This window comes from Balaenoptera acutorostrata, chromosome 3 (genome assembly GCF_949987535.1).
Source record: "Balaenoptera acutorostrata chromosome 3, mBalAcu1.1, whole genome shotgun sequence".
Lineage (NCBI taxonomy): Eukaryota > Metazoa > Chordata > Mammalia > Artiodactyla > Balaenopteridae > Balaenoptera > Balaenoptera acutorostrata.
This window is the reverse complement of record NC_080066.1, coordinates 73,043,273-73,069,989: the sequence shown is the minus strand read 5'-3', so window position 1 is coordinate 73,069,989 and position 26,717 is coordinate 73,043,273. Positions and strand designations below refer to the sequence as shown.

General features: G+C 39.8%; 1 protein-coding gene across 8 annotated transcripts in view; it reads right to left on the bottom strand.

The window, feature by feature from the left end:
* Nucleotides 1-26,717, bottom strand: part of CSNK1G1 (casein kinase 1 gamma 1) — a 166,733-nt gene that overhangs the window by 29,160 nt on the left and 110,856 nt on the right. For 7 of the 8 annotated variants that reach the window (XM_057543042.1, XM_057543036.1, XM_057543038.1 and 4 more), the window contains 6 exons: nucleotides 9,507-9,658; nucleotides 7,730-7,964; nucleotides 3,170-3,255; nucleotides 1,180-1,264; nucleotides 762-910; nucleotides 1-105 (listed from right to left, as the gene is read on the bottom strand). In XM_057543042.1, coding sequence (XP_057399025.1) covers nucleotides 1-105; nucleotides 762-910; nucleotides 1,180-1,264; nucleotides 3,170-3,255; nucleotides 7,730-7,964; nucleotides 9,507-9,605 — 759 coding nt within the window. In that variant the 5' untranslated portion in view covers nucleotides 9,606-9,658. Of the gene's footprint in view, nucleotides 106-761; nucleotides 911-1,179; nucleotides 1,265-3,169; nucleotides 3,256-7,729; nucleotides 7,965-9,506; nucleotides 9,659-17,836; nucleotides 18,634-26,717 lie in introns of those variants that run through there. The other variant, XM_057543039.1, reaches the window with a different exon arrangement.

Genomic DNA, 26,717 nt, shown 5'->3' with positions numbered 1-26,717 from the left:
CTGGTTTCGTAGAGGCTGTTGTGATGGCCGATCCCTGTGTGTGTGGCTTTCTCGAGTTATTGCAGATGCACCAGAATCTACATGAACTGACCCTACTGGAGTAGGCTGGAAAAATATATAACAAAAAGTCAAATGGGGAAAACAGGTTCAACTTAATGTCTCCGCAAAGGACAGCATCATTCTAATTCTAATTCTAACAGAACAGTAGTAATTATTATTACTGTTATTATTACACCAAGGCCAGTTTCAAGTCTTCTTGCCTTTTCAGTTTGCTTATCTGCAAAAGGGAGACAGTTTGGTCCTCAATAGTTCATTGGAGAGTAGCTTGCCTTCGAAAAGAAAAATAACATCCTACAGTGATGACTGTTAGTATGCTCTAAGGCCCTGTGAACCCAAGGCCAGAAGAGCAAATTCAGAAGTTTCCTCTTGTGCTGGGCTCCACCCGACGGAAATCAAGTCCCTTAACAGCTTATGTAGCACCAGCTCCTGGATCATTCAAAGAAAACTTCTTAAAAACTGACTTAAATTCTGATATCTTAGGACACAGTGGTCATAATCTTAAAAACACAGTTAGTAAGAGTAACTCCTTTATTACTCTAGTGAGAGTGACCCCTGGCATCACCCTGAAAAGACTGGCAAATGGAACGTCTACAGTCAAAGGAATGTTGTGGTTTTTTTACCCCATAGATTTAAGCAGAAAGTCTGGCAAGGGGTGAGACGGTGCTGGTCTGAGGTGAGGAGGTTAAAAAGAAGATACTTACAATAGGCCTCCCGACCCAATCATAGGCGTAGTCAAAGGCGTAGCCTTTCCTTTCAAAGAGGTCTGTGAAGAGCGTCCGTAAATACTCATAGTCAGGTTTTTCAAAGAAGTCTAATCGCCTGACATATCGCAGGTAGGTTGCCATCTCCTCTGTTAGGAAAGAGGTTAAAGGCCATGCTCATTAGCTGAATGCTTCTCATGGGGAGAAGCTTTGGGCCAGGCAAGGAATATCTGTACAGACTATTTGACACTGATGTTTTCTTTATGGACCAAATCAAAGTGATAAAACCTATCTTGATTTAAATAACAACAAAAGGAAACGTAAATTTTCTGGAGAGTATCTAGAAATACTAAGATATGGTCTCCACCTCCTTCAAAGCTTCAGTCACACTGGCTGGAGTGTCTTTTCAGCATCCTACCTGGAAAGTTTTCACAGAGAACTTCAATGGGAGTATTCCTTTTGGTGTCACCAATTTTTTGATATCTTTCTTTTAATGTATCAGCCTGTAGAGAAGAAAGAGAGAAAGTTAGTTGGAAAGAGGTGTTAAGTATGGGAGGTCCAATATGTTTCAGGACATAATGACTGTTTCACTCAAACTGGCAGGATTTGTTAGACAGTCTCAATTTTTTTCTAATATTAACAAACAAGAAATGTAGTAGAGATGATATATTTAGATATGTACAAAACATCTGTTCTGGGAAGTTTTACTTGCAATACATTTAGTAGTCTCAGATAAACACCACCAAATGTAATGAGATGAGAGGCTAAGATAAGAAAATAAATACAAAATTATAACAGCTTAGTAATGACCCATGGCCACTAGGGTTCAAAAGTTATTCAGCCTTCTCATTCTTAGATCAGCTCTAGATAAGATTAAAAACACTGCTAATCCAAATGGGGGCAAACAGACAGATGGCTCCACAACATATATATTGTGAAGTCGAATAGAAAAAGAACAAGATGTAAAAAAACTGCCTTTCTAAGAACCTGCTGTATAAAAAATAAATATATAAAATTAAATTAAAACAAAAACAAAAACAAAAAACAACTGCTTTTCCACAATGTGCTTCCAGAGGGAAAAATGTTAACTATGATACAGGCATGGCTAACAGACAGGTTTGCTATATGTCAGTGGCTCAAAGTAGCCAAGTCTGGTTTGCTCAAGACTGTAGACAGAGGGCTCCTGGAGCTTGGACCAATAATGTGGTCTCAAGGGATTCTCATGAGGCTCTGTCTAGCCTGCAGCACGTGGCTTTAAGCAATTATGTTTTGAAGTATGCCGGAGGAGGTTTAAATCTACAACCACCACTAAAATGATTCATGAATCATGAGAAAGTTTCAAGCAATTAGTAATATACAAATGCATTATTTGGCTGTATGATGAGCAAACAGGATGTGAAACTCTATTTGACAGCTGTCAGTATCAATGAGAAGGTATATGTGACTAGGAGAAGACCATGGAGGAGATGTTAGGAGAGGAATTTAACGGGAAAGAAATAAAATCTTCCCAAAGGGAAGGGATAAAAGCCTCACTTTTCAGGACAATGTCCAAGAAAGCACAGCAAAACGAATCATTCTGCCCTTCGGGAGGGAGGGGGTGTAGTCGTACCCAAAGCTACCGATTAAGTTTCCTTCCATACTAACATGTTGAAATAAATCACAACTCAAAAACGTCTTGCATTTAACTATCTAATGGGACTTAGAATGGGTTAGAAGCTCACCATTTCCTAGTCTAACCGCCAGAGGCATAGAGTAATCATTACAATGGTAACTATAATTAATAGTTAACTTCGACACAAATGCACTGTATTGACACTTACCTAAGGAAGGCTATTTAAACTACACATTTCACAAGGAACAGCTATTTTACGCATAGGCATTTATTCAATTTAAACACTTGAACAGCAATGTTAAACCTGGATTTTCGTTTTAGTTCAGGTGGGTCCTTAGCCTATATAGGAAGAACAAGTATTTCCCAGTTCCCCTTAGGGGCACACCTAGTCCTGCTGGCCTTGTTGGTAAAATGTGTAGCAGCTGCTATCATCAATTTGTTCCAGAAATTCCCCAACACACTGGGAACAATATGCCTGCTACATAATGTTAGTGAAGGAGGAATACTGACACAGAGAGAAAAGCAGCACTGCCAAGGCTGGGAGGGAATGAGGGAAGAGATTATGGAAAACTCGAAAATAAGGAAGAAGGATCAGAAGGGGAAGAAGACGAACGTGGGCAAAACAGAGCTTCCAAAGCCCAGGTGAGCATTTACATTATAGACTAATGTCGTTCCTGCCTGTCATCCCTGTAGCCAATCTTCCCTTTTGTGCTTCCTACAGACATCAAGTCAGCAACCCCTTCATTATCAACTGAGTATTTAAACAAAGCCCTCCACTGAGCACTTCCAAGGATACCTTGAGTCCTTGCCAGGGCAGGCTGCCTCGAAGGAAATACATGAACATATGGCCTAGGGCTTCCAAATCATCCCGCCGGCTTTGCTCTAAAAAGGAAGACAGATGACACGTTATGTTTGCAGTTATTAAAGCAGAAAGGGGTTCAAAACCAAGTAATCCCTTCAGAAACCCGTCTGCTCTGGAAAGGCTCTGCTTACTAATTCTTTGTATATCTAAATCAGGGATAGTATTTTAGATCAAAACCAAAAACAACGTATACTTCCTTTGCCTAGATCTGTGACTGGCGAGTAAATATCAAGTGAAAAGAGCAAATCCTAAACTAAAACCCAGTCCAAATCACTAACTGGTGAGTAACCACCCCTCACTCTATGCCGTCACCTTCCTGAAAGTAAGATAATTTAAACAAAATGTTATTTCTAGTACATGGGCTACAGTTACTCTTTGGGTACCATCACGAAAAGTGAGCAGCAGATTGAGTAGCCGAGGCTGTTAAGAGAGTCCATTCTGGCTAGGCCCGCAAAGACACAAGCTGCAGAATGCCTAGCATACACGCCTAGTGCTTTTTATTCATCATAAAAATTAACGCTTAAAATTTAGTTTAATGTAAGCAAACATCAGGGCACAATCCTCAGCTCCATCCCATTTGTACCGTGTCCCACAGCCACCTTAAGAAAAATTTAAAGTTTATTACTAAGGTGCCCTTTGTGGGCACATAAAACAGTATCCCTGCATTCAGAGAGCTTATCATGTAAAACAAGTTGCTGGATTTTTCTTTCTTTTCTTTAAATTGGGAAGATAAGGATGGTAAAGAACTGCAGAATCTTTAATAAAAAATTGTAACTACATCTCAGAAAACATCTTATACATTCTTTGGCTGTCAGACAATAGAAGTAGTACATTCTTCCATTTTTAATTGCCAATTACAATTTATCTCAGACATTTCATGTGTCTATTTTTCAGAATCGAGTTCTGGGCTTTATCAAAATAAATGACAGATGCAAGAATAAGGGGCTATCTTAAACTTGATTTTGTCTTCTTTGTGCAGAAAGTAAAACCTAACAGAGTCAGGGAGGCAGGGAAAGCTACTCAGGTAACCCAAAATACAAAAGCACAACATGTTTAACTGCCACCTCCAATTACAGGAAATTTGCATGAAAAAGAGTGCATAGTACTCTACAGGGCAGATGAAGAAAGAAAAGGCAACTTTCTAAATTGTACTTTGAAGGAGGTTTTTGGAAATGAGGTCACTAATGGGAAGGGGAGGCACCCTGACAAGAGACATAAATAACATAAAGTTGAGCTGATACACAGCAATTGAAATAATCTTAAAAAGAATGAAGCAAAACAGCAAGGCCATCAGAAGCTTTTGACTACAAGGCTTGCCTGAAGTTTGCAATAAATTTCATATGTAACTGAAAACAAAAAGAGATTTTGTTAACAGAACTTAAAGAAACAGATTTTGTTAACAGACAAAAACAGATTTTGTTAACAGAACCTAAAGATACACCAAAAAAGAAAGAACAAGCAGGGTGAGTTGAGGCCTCCCACAAAGCAGGGCAGATAGAGAAACCACACCCTGCAGGTTCTCACACTATACCACACCTACTCATTGCCTCTCCATTTTTATATCCACTTCCTGTAAGGAGGCCCCTTGGTAATAAATAATTCAGGAAACAAATGGTTGTACTTTAGATAGTTGAGCACTAGAGGGCGAAACTCTCCACATTTTCAATGACTGATCAGCCCTACAGAAATAAGCCCAGCTTCTCTTCACAGCAAAGCCGTTATAAAATGAGATTTTTAAAAAAATCAAAAACCAAAAAATATAATAAACACATTTAAACTCACTAGAATAAGTAATAAAGTAACTTTTCAAATACTTAAAACCACGAAAAAAAGCTGTGGAATATGGGATAACAGGAAAAATAATGGTTCCTGAGTCAGGTTATCTAGGTCTTGGCCTGTCCTTTCTATTAATTTATTAATCCACGCCAAATTAAGCAGGGCCAAGTCACCTTTTGGGCTTCGATTTCCTCATCTGAAAAAAAAGTGGTTGATTTAGATACTCTGAAAAGTCATTTTCCATTTCTAAAATTCTAAAATAATCTACAATAATTTAAATCTTAAAGGCCTTTCAAAAAAAAATGAGAGTGAAAATCAGAGCCATGATTTCCACATTTCTTTGAACACTCCACATTCATTCAATTCAGGATTTCAATTCAGTATTTCTCTTGTTTTTTTCATGCAGGATATTTCATTTTCAAAGAAGAAAGGTTTCAATACCAGTGAGACCAGGAGGACACAAAATTCTTCCATACCATAAAGGCTTGCTTTTCAACCAATCAGAAAGATGTGCTTGGTTTACTTGCATCACATCCCTGATTTTAGGTCAAATATATTTTGTTGAAGGAAAGGGGCCAGGTGACCCAGTGTCCTCACCCTAACTTCAAACATTAAGGAATACAAAATGGGCAGACTTAATCAGTGGGAAGGTGGCTAATCTAATGTAGTAAATATCAGGTTTAGGGGGCTGCTTCCCTTGTTTTCTGCCCTCACAAAATTAATAGGCAATTCTTTCCAGGTCATTTGAAGATACACTTCCCTTTTTCTTCATTACAACACAAAGGATGCAACACATTTGAAAACCAATAGGATTAGGGTTCCTACAGAAACCTCTCTGGGTTTGAGACCATGGCCAGAGTTTAAAGGGCATATGACAACCACCTATATGTATTCTCTGTAATAGGGACATTATAGACAAATACGGTGACAGGTTGGATCTGACATGAAGAAAACTCTGGAACTCAGGAAGTCCACGTGTGGAGATACACTCAAAAGTTCCAGCAGAAATGGCTACATCAAGAGATAAAGGAACCCAGTCTGATGACAGTAGATGCTTAAAACATATTTTGTTCAATAAATGATAACTACCATTATAGAGTCTTTACTATCATCAAGCACTATGCTAAACAGTTTATATGCATTATCTCACAGAACCCTATGGTATAAGGTACTATTACCATACATCTTTCAGGGTAGATGAGATAACTGATGCTGATGAAGGAAGGTTACTGGACCACATAGGTTTAAGGGAAAAAGCCAGAATTTACATCTCTTTTTCTTAACTATTACACTGTACCTTATACAAACAACACGGATATGCATCTTTTGTCTGCTCTTGCCTTTCCTGACAAGAATAATAAAATCAGAACACAAATGCTGAGCCCAGGAGGCAGGCATTAGAACAACTTCTAGACTCTGTCAGTTAAACCAAACAATCATGACTTTACTATGTACCACACACTCTATCTCCTTGTAAAAAGGAAGGAAGAAGGGAATTCTGAGCACTATGCAAGAGACCCATGTTACATATATTATCACCCATTCAACCTGCAAAACATCCTTGTGAAATATTACTCTATTTTTACAGGTAAGTTCCAGGGAGATTAAGTAACTTGTCCAAAGTGACACCAGTAATAAGTGCCAGAGAACCTTCCAGCATAATTTTAAACTATTATGTTTAGTTAAGTGAGAATATCCATGTGGTTACCGAAAAAATCCTGACAGCATTCATTTCAACTCGGGTTGTATCATACCACTTTGTAATGTCATTTTTACTCTTCACTAATACTAGAATCCTCATCTGAATATCTGAGCAGTTTACTCGATGAGGCAACTTTATAGCTATTTACATTAGCTTTAATGTACTATTGTGTAAAATACTTATTGTGTAAACTGTTTGTTAATATTTAAATACCTTACATAATTAGCTACGTCTAGGAGTCTAATATTCTGTTTATATGTCTACTCTCTAGGGTGGTGATTTTTGAACATATCTTTTCAATCACCTTAGAACCTTTTCTTCAAATAGAATCTTCCATGAAAGCCCAATATATAAAACAGATAAAAAGGGAAGCTTTCCTGGAGAAGCTGGCAAGGGCCCAGGGCCCCACCTACTGGGCCTTCTCACTGTTCCTTAGGCTTCCCTCGCAAATACTCCCCCCCTGGACTAGTCCCTCTAACAAGTGAGACTACAGCTTTTAGCAATATTTATGCAAATTGTCTATCCTGAGTAAAATTCAAGACTCATGGAAAAGCAAATATATTTTCACTGAATAAGACATAGGCTTTTCCCTGAAAAATGAGTCACGAAACTATGCACAGAGAACAGAAGGCTAGTCCATGTTTTAGTGAAGCACTCTTCCTCAAAGCAGATATCAGCCTGATGTCCTTTTCAGGTTATATATGGGGCCATTTGTATGTAAATATCAAACTCATCACTAAACTTACTAAAATGTTATCACCTTAATTCAATAATTCAAGTACCACACTCTGAGAAACTAAGCATTTGGAAACAAAGAATGAAAAATCCTTAAGTTGTCAACAGGATACTTAGGAAAGTCATTAACTTACCATCTTAATTTCTCAAGTACAAAAATCACTTACCCTGTGAAGCAATAAGAATCACAAGTTGTAATGCACAATGGGTACAAAAGTGTTTTGGGAATAAAAAGGTGTTTTAACAACCTGCCCCTTTCATGGAGCTGAAAATAAACACACCTTTGCCAAGATGCGTGTTGATGGACATGTATCTTGCAGTTCCAGTTAAACTTTTGTGCTCCCTATAAGGTATATGCTTTTTGGTTTCAGGGTCAATGTATTCCTTGGCCAGTCCAAAGTCTATAATGTGTATAACATGCTCTTTCTTATTGCCTTGTCGGCCAATCAGGAAGTTCTCTGGCTTGACATCTCGGTAAATGAGATTCTTTGAGTGCACGTATTCCATTCGGGAAAGCTAAAAGAGAGAAAAACAATGATAGAAATACTACTCTAAAGAAGTTTACTGTAAAAATACATCAAAACGTTTTCTTTTATCAGCCCAAAGCTTTGAAATTAAAATAAAACTCGTTTCTTCACCACCCAGAGCCACTTTACTCTTGCAAACCAGAGTATATTTTCTGATACAAATAAATATATGACAAATATCAAGATAAAAGAGACAAGGATAGGGACTTCCTTGGTGGTGCAGCGGTTAAGACTCCATGCTCCCAATGCAGGGGGCCTGGGTTCAATCCCTGGTCAGGGAACTAGATCCCACATGCATGCCTCAACTAAGAGTTCGCATGCCACAACTAAGGAGCCCGCCTGCCACAACTAAGACCCTGTGCAGCCAAATAAATAAAAATTAAAAAAAAAAAAAGAGAGAGAAGGATAGTACAGTTCATCTAAAATGATAATACACAGTTTTACTTCGCTATGCAACAATTTGCAAATGATGAATAGAGTTAGTGTTTTTATGTTACTTCAGAAAGTAAGCATTTGAGAGGCAAGAATTACTCCCAGGCAGGAAATCAGAATATGTTGGTGGCCTTTGAAGACAGGTGCCACTGCCACATTCACCTCCTGCCCACACCTTCCTATACTCTGTCTCTTTTGTTGCATAAATAAGGGAAGTGAGGCCCAGAGAAGTTAATACTAGACTGATATCACAGAGCTAACTAACAGCAGAGGTAGGAGTATAGGTTTTATGAGAAAGTAAACATAGCCCAAAATAATAATCATAAAATTATTCAAATATCATTAAGTTCATTTCTATCTTCAAAGCTTTTCTACTTAGTATAGAAAGGGAAGCTTGAGCATTTGAATTTTTGACTCAAAAGTCAAGATCAATTTTCTAACATTTCCAAGTCTTTAAAGTGGGTGAGACCATCACCATTTCAGACCAATAAAGACATCCTTCTGCTTAGGGGATGACAAAGTTCTCAAAGGAACTGTCTTAACTGTTCCTTAAACTGGTACTGGTGTGTAACTTGGTAGGAGCTGAGAAAGCTGCCTCTTCAGCTGTCTCAGTCTCTGTGAGAAGTAAAGGCAAGAGAACTAAGGCAGGTTCTTGGTCACACAACTTTGGAATCTGATTTTAGGGCAGTGGGTTACATCTCCAATCTTTTCTTGGATGCAATGGTAAGGAGAGAGGGAGGACATGACAAAATTTTACAGTCATGTGTTTAAAACCTATAAATAAAACAACAAAGAAGTTACTTGCATTTGTACAATTTTTCCTAATCATCCTCTTTCTCTCTAAATAAATTTCCACTTCAGTCAAGGTCAGAGTATTGCTCCAAGGTGCAAATTCTTAAAATAGAGCAAACGGCAAATGCAGTGCAACTTCTCTGGATTAACCCTTTTTGCCCCAGCCAGCTTCCTAGAATGCCACCAAGCCGGTAAGTGTGCATTCACTAGGTGTCACTACAGCTGGTAAATCACCAACAGGGACACAAGGATGTGGCTGGGAAACCCGCCCCGCCTATCCTTCTGCAGAATGGCAATGCCAACTTACCAACTGAATGGCTATCATTAACACAGTCTTCAAAGTAAAAGTTCGGTCACAGAGGTCAAACAAGTCCTCCAAGCTAGGGCCAAGAAGCTCCAGCACCATGGCATTGTATTTCCCACATGGTCCAAAGTAATACACCTGTGGGAGACCTTCACCTGAAAGCAGAGGGAAAATAGGGTGCAGAGTGAGGGACACAAAAACCAAAATATGAGATAGCTGCAACAGCACTAAGTAGATAAAAAAGGAAATATAATTTGTGAGATTTTTGTTTTCTTTCATAGTCCCTACTGGGGAACTCAAACTGAGCACAACAGCTTCAAAGGGAACTAGTAATGTGTGGGAAAGGCTAAGCCATTGCACAATATGTTCAAATAAGCAGTTATTTAATACCAGAGTGCCAAAGGCATTTCCACTGCTATGTAAGACAGAGAATGGTCCCTGATCCACTGCTGGATCGGAGCGTAAACTATTCTCCCCCAAGGATGCCCAAAAGCACACTAGCATAAAAGGTTCAAAAGATGGCTCATGAGCTCAAAGGCCAGGCTAACACACCTTGTTGCATTAGCTGGTTTCATTTGCACTCCCTATGCTTACTACCAAAGCCACAAGGAGATGGAACTGTTTCCAACTGTTGCTCTGAGGAGAGCTCAGACCGAAGGGCTGAGGTCACAGAGGATACAGCCTGGTCCTTTTCTCATAGGGAGTCTCTGTAGTTTCCTGTTTCCTAACAGTTGGAGCAAAGTCAACAGACTGGGTTTGGTTACTGATAAGTCATTATGAAAGGAAAAGGAATAAAAATACAAGGCTGGGTTTTCCCCAGATTTGAAATTCATAGTTATAAGAAGCCAAAATCTAGACTTTCTCACCTACGTGGCAACTTGTGAATGAATTTCCTCCTTCAAGTGTACTGTAAATATGGGGCACTCAATAAATACGTGCTAAATGGCATCACGTGAACTGTGGGTATGAACGAGACTACAGAACTCTAAAAATCTGGTCTTACAGAGTGAGAACACTTCCATCTTAATACACTTATGTACACCACGGTCTACAGTTGTACACGCTGCAGACTACTGCTTGCTCCTGCCTGTAAGTTTTTTAGACAACAAAATTCTCTCCATCTTCGCATTTTATTTGTACAGATAGGGTACAGGCAGAGGTAATTATATCTACTGTAATCTGAATGTTTGTGTCCCTCCAAAATTCGCATGTTGAAAACCTAATGCCCAGTGTGATGGTTTTAAGAGGTGTGGGCCTTTGGGAGGTGAGATCATGAGGGCAGGGCCTTCATGAATGGGATTAATGCCCTTAAAAAAGAGACCCCACAGAGCTCCCTAGCCCCTTCAGCCATGTGAGGACACAGTAGGAAGTCAGCAGTCTGCAACCCAGACGAGGGCCTTCACCAGAACCTGACCATGCTGGTATCATGATCTTGGACTTCCAGCCTCTGGAACTGTGAGAAATAAATTTCTGTGTTTATAAGCCACTCAGTCTGTAGTATTTTGTTACAGCAGCCCAACTAGATTAAGACAATGTCTAATACTTAGAACTTTAACCCAATGTGCCCATCCTTGTCTCTATCACAGGTCTTGTATATCTGGAATCCGTATGATTCATTGCTATGATATGTGTTTATTTCATGTGCTGCAATAGTCTATCATATTCCATCTAAATACTAAACAACTTCTTTCTTAGTGTTTAATAGGCTCATTCCTGTCTCATACCATTTCATATAGTATACTCTGCTTCTGCTAGCTCCATAAATATCCACTGAATTGTCCTTGTGGTTGTTATGATTCTCCCTATCTCCAAAAGGAAACCGAGTTTAATTTATCTTTTTTCTCCTGTTGTTTTGAAGAACTCCTTCTTCAGTTCATTTAAAATATATAAAACCTAACAGCTGTTCCCAATGAGTTCTACTGAGAAATCCAAAGCAGAACAGTACCATAGAGATTTATTGCTTTTATTAATCAGACACATGGTAGATTGTAGTTTGGAGATCTTTAATATTTTATATCCTATATAATAGTTTTCGATGTGACTAAAATTTGATTTTCCTAATATAAAAATTATACTCTTCAAAACAGGTGTGGCAGATCTGTTGGTTACCTGCTCAATATCCATTCCCTCCTTCTTTCTTTTTTTTTTTTTTTTTTTTTTTTTAATTTATTTATTTATGGCTGTGTTGGCTCTTCGTTTCTGTGCGAGGGCTTTCTCTAGTTGTGGCAAGCGGGGGCCACTCTTCATCGCGGTGCGCGGGCCTCTCACTATCGCGGCCTCTCTTGTTGCGGAGCACAGGCTCCAGACGCGCAGGCTCAGTACTTGTGGCGCACGGGCCTAGTTGCTCTGCTGCATGTGGGATCTTCCCAGACCAGGGCTCGAACCCGTGTCCCCTGCATTGACAGGCAGATTCTCAACCACTGCGCCACCAGGGAAGCCCCTCCTTCTTTCTTAACAACAAAATTTCTAATTATTGTGAACAGCAACTCGCCCAGTTATAACTTTCCAGTCTCCCTTGATAATAGGAACGACCAGTGAGATGGAAGCAGAAATTGTTGGATAGGGTGGTTCTAGGAAAGTTCTTTCAAGGGAGCTGACTCAAAAAAAAAAAAAAAAAAAAAAAAAAATAAGGGAGCCGGCTCAAGTTGGAGGTATGCCCCTTTGAGATGACCGAAGCTCCAGAAGCCATCTAGAACCATCAGATACCTTGAAGATTTAAGATAGTACCAAGATGGATGGAGCAAAATTAGAAGAACCCATCCCTGACGGCTATGAAGCAACCACACTAATGTTGGGCTGCCCTTCCCTCTGGACTATTTTAATCCAAAAGAAAAATCTATCTGGGACTTCCCTGGTGGTCCAGTGGGTAAGACTCCGGGCTCCCAATGCAGGGGGCCCGGGTTCGATCCCTGGTCGGGGAACTAGATCCCGCATGCATGCCACAACTAAGAGTCTGCATGCCACAACTAAAGATCCCATGTGCCGCAACTAAGACCCAGTGCAGCCAAAATAAATAACAAATAAATATGAAAAATATATATATCTCATGTAGCTTTAAAAAAAGAAAAGAAAAATCAATCTCTACCTGACTGAACTACTGTTGTTTGGATTTTTTTTTAACAACCAAATCTAATCCTAATTAATAAACATACTATTCCTTTACTTGGTTAAATTGCAAATCTAGGCACAATATCCTCCTTCTGAAGTACAAGCTAAAAGTCAGACCTGTGTAGAAATATAATATTGGCATAATTTTCTAGCCCTGCTGCCAATACTTAAGGATCAGCTTAAAAATAAGACAGATGATCATCTTGTTCTTGACAATCTTCAGTACCAAATCTAGGCATCTCTTGTCAGAAATTTCCATGTTTACAAAGAAGTCACAAAAGCTTTCTGGGTGATGTCTATAATTTCTAACTGTGAGTAATGTCACTCGTAACTCCTGTCTAGTAACTTCAAAGATGCGAGGAGTTCATGCTGGCTGCATTATTGCTCCTTTTATTAAATACTCTGAACCTCACAATACCCTGTTGGGCTTTGGGATGCTCAAGACAACTTCTAGATTACTAAGTGGCCTTGAAGCTTTTCTCAAAGATGGACTAAGTCCAAGATGCTAGTGTAGAAAGAGCTCAAGTCAGAGTCATGGATTTGGTTCTGGTACCAACTGTGAAAATTCTTTCACCTCTTTGCTCTCTTTCATCTGTAAAGAGGAGGGGTTTAGACTGGTTCTCTTATTTTTTTATGTTTTATTTTTTGGCCACGCCGCATGGCATGTGGGACCTTGACCAGGGATTGAACCCTCAACCCCTACAGTGGAAGCGTGGAGTCTTAACCACTGGATTGCCAGGGAAGTCCCTAGACTGGTTCTCTTTTAAATCCAAAATTCTGATTATAGCTAGGATTTCCTTCTAGCTACCTTCTAGGTTCCTCTTTGTAAAGCCATAGCACCAGTATGAATGAAACCTGTCTCCATGTTATATAGAATATGCGTGGTACAAATTCAAATGTAGCCTGTAGTGGTAACTGGTAGTGGTACTCAACTGAAAGTGTGTCTACTAGAAGTATCTCTAAAACTTTAGAAAACAGATACAGTGACTTCACTTCAAACCTACCAAACCAGAATTTCTTTTTTTTTTTTTTTTTAAAACCAGAATTTCTAGTAGTGGATGTAAGCATAGCTCCACAGGTGATTCAGAAGTGCAACCTAGAGGGTAGAAATAAAGGGCATTGCTTTGCTTTATGGCTAATATATTATGAAGACTCAGAAAACACTGACAGACTAATCGCTTTCAGAAGTTCTCTCACATCAGAACAACTGGACTCAACACCTATTGAAAGTAATCATTTTAAGGCTATTTGAAAGACCTGTCTGTTTAGAGTTTCTTAGGTATTACAGAAAATGTGCTGCTGAGTACAGAAGTCTCTTTGGGAGATGTGGCCTTAATTTATTAGAACTGTCTGTACAGATAGAGATGCCCACACAAGTTCCAATCTGTGTCTGGTTTCACACATGACTGCCCCAAAACTGGCCAGTGCTGGTGGTGAACGACGCAGACACAGGCCCACTAGGAAAGTTTGCCTCTTTGGTCAGAGATTACTGTACAGTAATGATTTATCACCTGGGCTGTATTTAAATGAGAAATCCTGTATATTATGTTTCACACTACTTTTGCAGAGCCATCGCTAATCCATTGTTTAAGAAATTTTAAATTAATCCACATTATGGTGGAATTCCTTTAATAAGACTGGGGATGAGGGCAAAGCCTTAACTACAATAAACATGTGGAAAACAAGGTACTTCCTGCAAATAATTTTGAGGTAAAGGGAATGACGTGGGGGAAGTAGGCAACGTAGATATGCACTGAATTCTTTGATCCATGGTATTTCAGAAACTAAGGTACTGTTATAATCTCTCCTCTGCTCTGAAAATAAAAGCACTTAGTTAAGGTCTCCCTCCTAAATTGGTCAACTGCATAAAAGCTTGAAAATTAAAGAAGTAGATTTCAAATTCTCCTCTTCTGAAGGATTTCCAACAGATTTCATTATATTACCTTTAGCCACAGGTTAAATCTCTCATAAACCAAAACTGCAAGGTTATATACACACTGTACAAGTTACAGTGTATATTTTCACAGGGAACTATGAAACAGCTTTTCCATCCATCAATAACATATTCTTATAACTCCTGCTGGACATATGGCCCACACATATATCAAGTTGCACAGAACAGGAAGTGAGATGTGTAACACTACAGCTAATTTTCAGTCTGTCATAAATTTAACTTGGGTTAAACACACCAAATCAAGGGTAACGGCTTCTTTATCATCCAAGCTGTTACCTAAAAAGATTCCACAATGTATTATGAACAGTAGCTACTCGAAGTAGAGATATTTTTAAATACACATCAGGCTGAGAACTGAAATAGAACCACCTTGAAGCTTTTGGTAATTTGATCACATTATTGCCTAATAATTAGCTTTTCATTCTTTTTGAAAAACTAAATTACCTAGATGTGAAGCAAATTCAAATAAGTCCCATACCTACATTAATACCCAGATGTAAAAAAATAACATCATATAAATATTTCTATGAAAAAATAAGTATATGCTGATGATGACTGTCTTCTAAAGTCAGGGCTGGAAAAAAACCTTTAAGGACATAATGGCCTCAGCAATTCCCTACTTTTATTTATACAGTTTGTTTTTTAATTTTTAAAGAAAAGAGGATAGTTTTTCTCCAAAGTTAAGCTGTCCTTGGTCCCATCAATGGTAGCGGCTTTTAGCACAGCTACTGAATGTTCCTTAGTGTTTATGAGAGGTCAGGGAATTACTGACACACAGGGAATTATCACCAGGGGTAATAATAATAATATTAAATAAGTCCACTTAACAAGAAAGCAGAAAGAATAGGCAGACTAACATGACAATATTCCATAGGAAGAAGTGAAAGGGGGAAATGAAAGCATAGGCTTTAAAACTCAGAAAATATAAAAACAATGCATTATTACAAAAATATGAGACAATACATGTGTTTGTTTCTCTTTTAAAAAAAGAACAGAATCCGTCTCATTTCTCTGACTCTGAAAAAAATGCCTTTTTACAATATGAACCAGTTCAACATATGAATCTACTTAAACTGCTGATTAAATAACAGAAACAGCTAGACCCAAAATTAAAGATATCAGGACTACTTTGCCTTACCTATAATGAAAAATGTTTTACAACTGTCTTGATCACTGGCCTCTTGGGAACTGGAATATCACCAGACATATGCTCCTAACATGAGCTCAAATTTGTATGGTGGGAGAAGAGAAGGTGAGGAAAGGCAGAGCAGAGGAATAATCTCACATTTCTGAGCCAGAGAAATTGAGCTTTTACAGTTTCTCTATTACATACACACATAATTACAAAGGCCTTAAGCCTCAAAGCAGGTTCAAAGTTTTGTTTATCCAAAGGAGTCAGGAAAGAAAGTCCAAGACAGGACAGATTTCTTCTGCAGCAGACAGCATCAAAGATAAAAAATGTTTTAAAAGTGTGTTGTGTATTGGGGGTGGGATTGAAGGGTAGGGGATCCTTTCTCTTCCCCAAAAGACTAACTCAGCTCAGAACTGGTAAATTTATGGGATAAACCGCCCCCCCCCAATCTCTGAAATTTTACCACTTTGTCCCTGTGATTAAGTTATATAGACAGGGTTTCCCTGGTGGTGCAGTGGTTAAGAATCCGCCTGCCAATGCAGGGGATACGGGTTCGAGCCCTGGCCCGGGAAGATCCCACATGCCGCGGAGCAACTAAGCCCATGCGCCACAACTACTGAGCCTGAGCTCTAGAGCCCGCGAGCCACAACTACTGAGTCCACATGCCACAACTACTGAAGCCTGCGCGCCTAGAGCCCGTGCTCCGCAACAAGAGAAGCCACGACAATGAGAAGCCTGCACACTGGAACGAAGAGTAGCCCCCGCTCACCACAACTAGAGAAAGCCTGCACACAGCAATGAAGACCCAACACAGCCAAGAAAAAAAAAAAAAGTTATATAGACAGACTATCTACTGAGCTTCAAAAGCTGAGAGATGATCAATTCTTCTTAACACACACCTGAACAATAACAACTAAAAAGAAAGTTTTAGCTGGCATTTAGAAGGAATAAGAAGAAAAAAAATGAGATTATTCAAAGTACAGTGAACCTCTTCCTGACAATCCTGCCTCACTCCCATTACACTTTCTTTGTCCATGTATCTGCCTTCCCTATGAACTAAGAGAAGGTTGTTTGAAGGCAGTGACTACTATGTGTTAATTATGTTTGTATATCACTGCCTAGCACCAGTCCAAGCACATGGTAGATAAGGGCAGAATAAGTACTAAGTAAATAAATAAATACAATTCAGTGAAATTGACTTGAGTTTTCTATTTGGAACACACAATATTTACACCTCAAAATGCTAAAATACACAGAGCAAAACGAATTAATCAGATTTTAAATGTGTGGGAATGCTAACATAATTGATATTTCTGAGTAGTTCTTATTTGGATTTCATGGGAATGATATTTAAGAAGTTCTGTTGGGCAAGCCACCAATATGAAGATTCCAAGTAATTCAGAGTTGTAGTATTTCTACATGGACTTTCTTCTGTGTATTTTTTTCCATAATGGTTGTATATGGTATGTGCAGTTATGTCTTTGCTGTTCCCACATGCAGGTGAACTATGTAGAATTATTCATTTTAGTGAACAGCACTGAAAAACATACACACAAACAAATGTAAACGTCTTCCTATCTCTCAATAAAGCACCTGCCCATCCAAATAGATTAAATGACCAACGAAATTAGCCATCTAAGTTGTCTAATGTGCAAAGGAAGTCTGATGACATCTTCTTATCCTTTTCTTCTCCCACTCCATTTTGAGACACATTCTTTATTTTGGTCCTAACTTGGAATTATATGGTCTTTTCTTTACATACATAGCCCTTTTCCATCTGACTTCAATCTCATGGTCATCTTATGAACAAAAAAGGGAAAATACTAACGACTCCATTTTACATATGAGATAGAGACCCTGAGAGACAGTGTGACCTTTCCTAGCTGACAGGGTGCCCAAGTAACACAACCAGACCTCTCAACTCCAGATTCACTGCTCACTTCGCTATACTAAGCTGCCAACATTCTCCGCCTTCGTTCTTCTTCCCTTTCATTCATGTGGTTGCCAAAGTTATTCTCTGTGCTCCCTACCCCACTTCTTCCAAACCACATGCCTTTTTGGTTAACATTATCCTTCCAGGATATAAATCCACCACCCTACTACACAGGCAGATTAATCTGGTTAATCTGTCCTACCCACCTCCTTGGTTCCCAATTTTCATTTTTGGCTGCGATGGGTCTTCGTTGCTGCCCACAGGCTTTCTCTAGCTGCGGCGAGCAGGGGCTGCCCTTTATTGCGGTGCGCGGGCTTCTTATAGCGGTGGCTTCTCTTGTTGCAGAGCACGGGCTCTAGGTCCAACAGCTTCAGTAGTTGTGGCACATGGGCTGGTAGTTGTGACTCGCGGGCTCTAGAGAGCAGGCTCAGTAGTTGTGGCATTCGGGCTTAACTGCTCCGCGGCATGTGGGATCTTCCCGGACCAGAGCTCGAACCTGTATCCTCTGAATTGGCAGGTGGATTCTTAACCACTGCGCCACCAGGTAAGTCCTGATATTTTTATATCAGTTACCTGAATACTATTTTACAGTTTTTGCATCATCTGTCCATCTCTCTATAGTTTTTAATTTTTTAATTAATTAATTTATTATTTATTTATTTTATTTTATTTTTGGCTGCGTTGGGTCTTCATTGCTGTGCACGGGTTTTCTCTAGTTGCAGCGAGCAGGGGCTACTCTTCGTTGCAGTGTGCAGGATTCTCATGGCGGTAGCTTCTCTTGTTGCGGAGCATGGGCTCTAGGTGCCGCAGGCTTCAGTAGTTGTGGTGCACGGGCTCAGCAGTTGTGGCTCACGAGCTATAAAGCACAGGCTCAGTAGTTGTGGCGCACGGGCTTCGTTGCTCCGCGGCATGTGGGATCTTCCCGGACCAGGGCTCGAACCCACGTCCCCTGCATTGGCAGGCGGATTCTTAACCACTGTGCCACCAGGGAAGTCCATCTCTATAGTTCTTGATTTGTCAATTCCAGTTCTTTATCTGGAATGGGGGCCACCTGGGACATTAGTTTTTTAAATTATAAATGTGATATATACTAATTTTAACTAAATACAATAGCAAACCAAAAACAGTACAGAAACATACGAATAAAAAGTATTCATATCCATAATAGATGATACACATACACATAATTAAAAATACTTTCCTGCAACTTCATTTGTAATTTAATATGATATAATGGACATTTTTCCTTGTCAACACATGTATGCACATCATTCACTTTAAAAGTTACATCATATCTCCCCCTATGATGTATCACATTTAAGTTTTCCTGTACTGATGGACATTTAGGTTGTATCCGTATATTTGTTATTAGAAATAGACATTATAGTGAACAGCTATTGCTTTCACCTGACATGCATCCTTTTCTTCCTTCTTCTGATAACATCTTACTCTTCCAGCAGGAGAGCACCATTCCTTCATTGTTACTACATGTGGTTAAAGTGGGGTCAAGCCATTTCCCACTGCCACCCCAAGGATATGACTCAAGCCAGATTAATTAGAGGATTCTATCCTCCTGCCCTGGGGAACTGGGTCAAGGATAGGAGCTTGAACTATGTCGGTACAATGAGAGTCAACTCTGGGCCTTTTTGAAACTATAGAGAAGGAGGAGCAATTTTCGACCCCCTCGATCACTAAACTGGAAGGAGCTTAGCCTGAAGCTACCAGAGACAACCACATGAGAACAGGTAGACTACTTATCTGAGAATGAAACCAACACAGAGAAAGCAGAGCTGAGAGAAGCAGACAGACAAGTATACCACAAACCTGAGGACCAAGGACAATGCTGGTCCTGGATCTGGCTGGCCTGAGGTGAGAATCCTGGACTTCTCAGTCCTGTGAGCCAAGAAATTCTCTCCCGCCCCACCACTCCCTCCATTAAGTGAGCTTGAACGCTATCATTTGAAAATGGAACGTGTCTCGACAGATATGCATACAACACTGCAGAAATATCCTTGTGCCTACATTTTGGGGCATGAATACAAATGTATCTTGAGGGTAGATTCCTTGAAGAGGAAATGCTGAGTCAAGGGTCATGCACATTTAACATTGTAGTATATGTTGCCACATTGCCAGTTCTAAATCCTCTTTGGTCCCTGGTCTGTTTCCAGTGCTGGGCCTCTTTTCACGTTAGTACTACCGTCCTATTACTTAAGTATCCAGGCCCATAGAGTATTTAAAAATGTTTTCAGAAGCTGCCTTGACTCATCCTTCCCAAAGCCCCAGCACTAGGTTATCTCCTCTCTTACACGTAGCCAGCAGCATGTTTGGAGGAGTCTCCTAGGTTTTTGTCAAAATTATCATTGATATTTCAAAGTCAGGAGAATCCTTCCTTCCCCATTATTTGTTCAACACTACAATAAGAAATTTCCACTCAAAGCATACTTGCATCACAAAAGTCTATTGGCCATAAACTGCTTTACAGTTTATGAAGTGTTTTTATATAGGCCTTCCCATTTAATCCTAACAAGTATATACAGGAATTACTATTCTCATTTTATGGGTAAGGAAATTCATTTGAAGTGATTTGCTCAGGTCATACACTGAGTGGTATAGCCAAGACCTAAAACCCCACTTCCGCCTCCAAGTTTCAGGCTCTTTTTTTTTTTGCCCGTGCTGTGCAGCATGTGGGATCTTAGTTCCCCCACTAGGGATTGAACCCTGCGCCCCCTCCATTGGAAGCACAGAGTCTGAACCACTGGACCGCCAGGGAAGTCCCCTAGGCTCTTTTACTATACCACATATACCTATCTGCACCCTGAAGTCCACGGACATCTAGAGTGGCAGCGAGGACTACTGGGTCCCATTACTTTCATAGGAGATTAACCAATTTAATAAAGATTCAGTAAAACGTAGTCTGTGTATGAACCTAAGGGACAATCACAAGATATTGATGATGTTGATAGGTTATGAACTCAAGTAATAAAGAAAGAGTAATTTTTTCCTTACAGAAAGCACAGGTAAGACTCTATCAGGAGTGCATTAGTAGTATTTTTCAAATACAACTACCAATCTTTAAATTAAACCTAATAAATTAAACATATCATTAGGAATTCAGAGGGCAACTTGGCATATGTTTAGATTAATACAGAAAGTATAAAAAGCAGATAAGCATATGTTTTCATTAACTTTGGACCCATTTAACAAATTTTTCCCAGAAGTCTCCTGATTGAAAAAACAAACCCACTAAAGCATACAGTCTAATCATAGCACAGAAGCAGAGTGTCCCCTATTATTGAACTCTCTTAATACTTAATACCCTTCCTTAAGCGTCAAAATAGCCATGGAAGAGTAAAGTACCAAGTGTCACCCTCATTTTCTGAATGGGAAAGTAGAGGTTAACCGGCTTGCCACAGAACCGGTCAATGGAACAGATGCTACAGCCTGCCATTCTTTCCTCATTTGAGCCTTCACCCAAACACCTCTCCAGTCAGAACAGATGTGACCTGGTGGAACATTTGAGATGACCTTATAATTTTGGTCACTGAGGAGGCATGAAGACTTCCAAGGAGGCAAAGTGAACTCACTTATCTTGCTGATTTTCACTTAATCTAAGGAATAAGTGCTGCAATGTCCCTGCTTCCAGTTTCAAATTCATTTAAGTGTAAAATGTCTGGTAGTCAGTGTGTCCATTCATCAAACATCACAAGTGAGAATAGAGTGCCAAGGGAACAATAAAGAGAAGCATATAACCTTGACTGAAGGGATTGGGGACGGCTTCGCAGAGAGCCGGGGTTATAGGCTGAGTCTTGAAGGATGGTTAAGAGCCGATTAGGTTGGAGTGTGGGGAGAGGGAATAATCTTGCAGGCTGAGGGACCAGCAAGCATACAGGTAGCTCAAAGCACAGTGGCAAAAGCAGGGTAACAGCTCTCCAAAATTAGAAAAACTAAGACCATTTTACTCTCACCTGGAGTTTCTTTAAATTCTGAACCACCTACTAGTTAAGCAGATGTCTCTAAAAATTATGGCAAAGGCCATTAACAAAGTTGAAAAGGCAGAGATATCTGAGTAAATAAAAAGAAGATCAAAAGAATGAAGAAAAGGAAAAATAAGGATTTTATCTGAGTATTATACACCCATATTGCCTTAGTACATCTTTAATAACAGAACTAAGTATACACTAGGACCCTAGCATTGCCTTAAAACAGCGCTAATAGAAATATAATGCAAGCCATGAATGAGAACCATGGATTTAATCTAAAATTTTCTAGAAGTCATATTTTAAAAGTAAAAAGAAACAGGTACAATTAAATTTAATAACAGATTTTATTTAACTCATATCTAAAATATCATCACCTCAACATGTAATCAATTTAAAAATTATTGAGATTGCAAAGCAGAAATAGAGTCACAGATATAGAAAACAAACTTATGGTTACCAAAGAGGAAAGGGGGGATGAATTGGGAGATTGGGATTGACATATATACACTACTATATATGTAATAGATAACTAATGAAAAACTACTGTATAGCACAGGGAACTCTACTCAATGCTCTGTGGTGACCTAAATGGGAAGGATATCTAAAAAAGAGTGGATATGTGTATATGTATAACTGATTCACTTTGCTGTACAGCAGAAATTAACACAACATTGTAAAGCAACTATACTTCAATAAGAATTTAAAAGAAATTATTGAGATATTTTACATCCCTTTTTGGGATACTAAATCTTTGAAATTCAGTGTGTATTTTAAATTTATTTTTATTTTATTTATTTTTGGCTGCATTGGGTCTTTGTTGCTGCACGCGGTCTTTCTCTAGGTGCGGTGAGCGAGGGCTACACTTTGTTGCAGTGCGTGGGCTTCTCATTGTGGTGGCTTCACAGGCTCTATGCATGCATGCTTCAGCAGTTGTGGCTCACGGGCTCTAGAGCGCAGGCTCAGTAGTTGTGGCACATGGGCTTAGTTGCTCCACAGCATGTGGGATCTTCCTGGACCAGGGCTCGAACCCGTGCCCCTGCGTTGGCAGGCGGATTCTTAACCGCTGCGCCACCAGGGAAGCCCCCAGTGTGTATTTTATACTTAGAGCACATTCGGAATAGCCACATTTCACGTGCTCAGTAGTCATATGCGGCTAGTGGTTCAGCTCTGTAAGGAGTTGTGAAAGATACAAGTGAAGCTGACTTACATACAATAATGGAACAGACAAGAGGTTCTGTACTTAGCAATCTGTATGATCCCGACCAAGAAGCTTTCTCCAGCCCACAACCCTCTCCTTCCTCTGAAACTCTTTAGAACTGCTGATTCTGCTTACCTGGAGCCAATCATAGGTTGTCTCCCTTTTAGAATGTAAGTTAGTGGGGGCTTCCCTGGTGGCACAGTGGTTAAGAATCTGCCTGCCAATGCAGGGGACACAGGTTTGAGCCCTGGTCCGGGAAGATCCCACATGCTGCGAAGCAACTGAGCCCGTGCACCACAACTACTGAGCCTGAGCTCTAGAGCCCGTGAACCACAACTACTGAGACCGTGTGCCACAACTACTGAAGCCCATGCGTCTAGAGTCTGTGCTCCGCAACAAGAGAAGCCACCGCAATGAGAAGCCCGCGCACCGCAACAAAGAGTAGCCCCCGCTCGCCGCGACTAGAGAAAGCCTGCACGCAGCAACGAAGACCCAACACAGTCGAAAATAAAAAGTAAATAAATATAGAATGTAAGTTAGGGGCAATGCCTACTCTTATTCACCACTGTATCCCCAGGGCTTTAGCTTAGACCAGTACTTAACCCAAGTGGGATGCTCAGTGAACACCTCTTTAATAAATGTATGAACAGACACATACCTGCCTCTGGGCCTTAGCTTATTTTATTCTTGGAAAGCTTTCTTTACCCTTCTATTTGAACATGTTCGAGTAAATTATACCTCTTTTTGAAAGTTCAGCCCCATAGCTACCACCCTCTTTAAAAAGCCTTCCCTGTTTCCCGTAATTAGAAACCATTTTTCCCTTCAGAACTTCCATATAATTTTATAGGTAACTTAAAAAAATAACATTCCACACATTCTGTGTGCGTTATAGTTACTTACATACCTTAGTGAGCTCCTTGAGAGTTGTACAACAATGTCTTACAAAAAACATTATGAAAGCTCAATAAACATTACATTTTCCTTCCAATGGGCAGTGACCATGTTATTTATAACTCTGTGGCCCTCAAATTACTCACTGTAGTGCTATGGACACAGCTGATGCTGAGTTCTTGCTAGTGAAAACTTCATCTCCTTGCGCTATGACTAAAGTAATTATTAGTAAGAGACTCTACAGGTTGGTAAGAAAAGATGAATTAAAGCAATATGAAGCATAAAGAAAGAGGAAAATGGAGAGAAAAGTTAAAAGTGTGTCAGACTGTTGAAAGCACAAAAGAGTGCAGAGGTGTACAGAGCTGACAAACTCTTCTTTTAAGTGGGTGGAATATAAAGCACTTACTTAGAAGTCGTTGAAAGATGAAAATATTGGTCACAAATGTTAAAACTTGATCTTTTTGTTGGTTTTTGTCTTAAGTATGCATATAGATACATTATATTCTACAAATACAAAAGGGCTTAGCTAGCAACTGGATTATCATTTTGATAACGGATGTGAGGCGTTATCTATCTTCATGTAGTCTGTTACTGGAACTTAAGGAAAATATTATCTCTCACAATGACACTGAGAGACACTGGAAAGGAATTCACTGAGTTTTAATACAAGACAGTAGATACAGGCTTTCACCTTCTCATAATGCATAGGAATAATTCACTTCAACGACTCATCTCTTTCATTCCATAGTACTCCATAGCTTTGGGGATGCTAAATGCTACCTTCTCTCTTAATGATTAACCTTGACAAACTATGAGTTAAGGAGGGGGAGTGACTGAGGGCTGTGGTCAGTGCTATGATGGTCACTGAGACTTCTGCCTCTGCCCTCCTTCAAAAGGCATTCTCTAAGGGCAGCCACTAAGCTATTCTTAATGTCTGAAGAATGGCTTTGAGGACATAGAAGGAAGAGAAACATGCAGGTACATAGTAAGAGAGATGTGAGTAAAGACAGAAAAGTAAAGTATGATCAAGAATTAAAGGGAGGGCTTCCCTGGTGGCGCAGTGGTTGAGAATCTGCCTGCTAATGCAGGGGACACGGGTTCGAGCCCTGGTCTGGGAAGATCCCACATGCCGCGGAGCGGCTGGGCCCGTGAGCCACAATTACTGAGCATGCGCGTCTGGAGCCTGTGCTCCGCAACAGGAGAGGCCGCGGTAGTGAGAGGCCCGCGCACCGTGATGAAGAGTGGCCCCCGCTTGCCACAACTGGAGAAAGCCCTAGCACAGAAACGAAGACCCAACATAGCAATCAATCAATCAATCAATTAATCAATAAAAAAAAAAAAAAAAAAAAAAAAGAATTAAGGGGAGAAAATGACATCAGAAACTTCAGGGTCTGTGCAAACTTATAAGCAAGCTTCCTCTGACAGGCTTTGGTGCTTGACCTTTTCTAAACCTTTGCCTGCATAAGCACTATAATAGTTTTCTGGAACTAATCACCACACTCCAGCCCAGGCCACGTACATATAAGTTACTTGGGTCTATTTTTGGAACTCTGCCTTCTATTTTTCATGAAGATCCTTAAAAGAAGTCAAAATCCAAATAACAAATTCTGCCTTCACTCTGAGCAAATATCTCTAGCAGTTGTGTACTTTACAAAACAATGCACTGAAAAGGCGTCAGTACTTTGTGTAACTGTGAGGTGCATGCAGGCCACACAATTTCTATAATAAACTCACAACTCCCTATTTGCAATTAAAGGAATTACTGGCCCAACAAGTCTTCACCAGCCAAGTATCTAAAATAGAAGTGGTGCTTTTTTTTTTTTTTTTTGCAGGAGAGAGGAATAAATTTTATGTATATAATTAAAGGTAATTACTCTCTATGCCTCATGTGACTTAGAGCTGTTTGAGAGTTTTAAGGAGCAGAGAAGGGCCACAAGGGTTTGGCTCTAACAGATAAGCAAGTCTCTCACAGCATTACATATGAACTTTTATGCTTATATTTCACGATACTGTAGAGTACATTGTTAGCCGTAACATGAGAAATGTCCCAATGCTCGAAACTATGGAAAATAACACAAAGGACACACAACCATAGAATTTATCCTAGTCCAGAAGTGTACTGAGTGTTGGGCTTCAGAAATATCTGTTCCTATTTATGGCTAACTACTGTAGCTAGCTAATAAAGGTTAAAAGTCATGATGTTTTGTCCTTGGAAGAACGGAAAGGAATTCATAGTGCTATCACGACTAAATTAGCTCCATCAAAGACCAGCAAACTAGTACGGAGTATGACAATTATGCCTTTCCAAGCCCAGTAAATGAAACAATCCTTTCTATTTTTGCTTCACAAAATTTTTGCTACAGATTGGATTTATGCTATAACATCAATAGAAGCATTTAAATGTCCTTTTAAAATGTTTTCTGGACAAGGTAGGTAGATTTGGAAATGTACGCATATGCACACACACTCTTTAAGAGGAAAAGATGAAAAGCACAACACACTTTCCCTTGTCTGAAGTTTGCTCCATATACTGTAAGACAGTTTTTTTGTTTTTTGTTTTTTTAAATTTATTTGGCTGCGTTGGGTCTTTGTTGCTGTGCGCGAGCTTTCTCTAGTTGTGGCGAGCAGGGGCTACTTTCGTTGCAGTGCGCGGGCTTCTCATTGCGGTGGCTTCTCTTGCTGCGGAGCACGGGCTCTAGGCGCGCAGGCTTCAGTAGTTGTGGCGCACGGGCTTAGTTGCTCCGCGGCATGTGGGATCTTCCCGGAGCAGGGCTCGAACTCGTGTCCCCTGCATTGGCAGGCAGATTCTTAACCACTGTGCCACCAGAGAAGTCCCCCAGAGATTTTTTTTAAGATTGAAGTATAGTTGATTTACAGTGTTGTGTTAATTTTGGCTGTACAGCAAAGTGATTCAGTTATACATATACATACATTCTTTTTTTTTTAAAGAAATTCACGTTCTTTTATTTATTTATTTAATTTATTTATGACTGTGTTGGGTCTTCGTTTCTGTGCGAG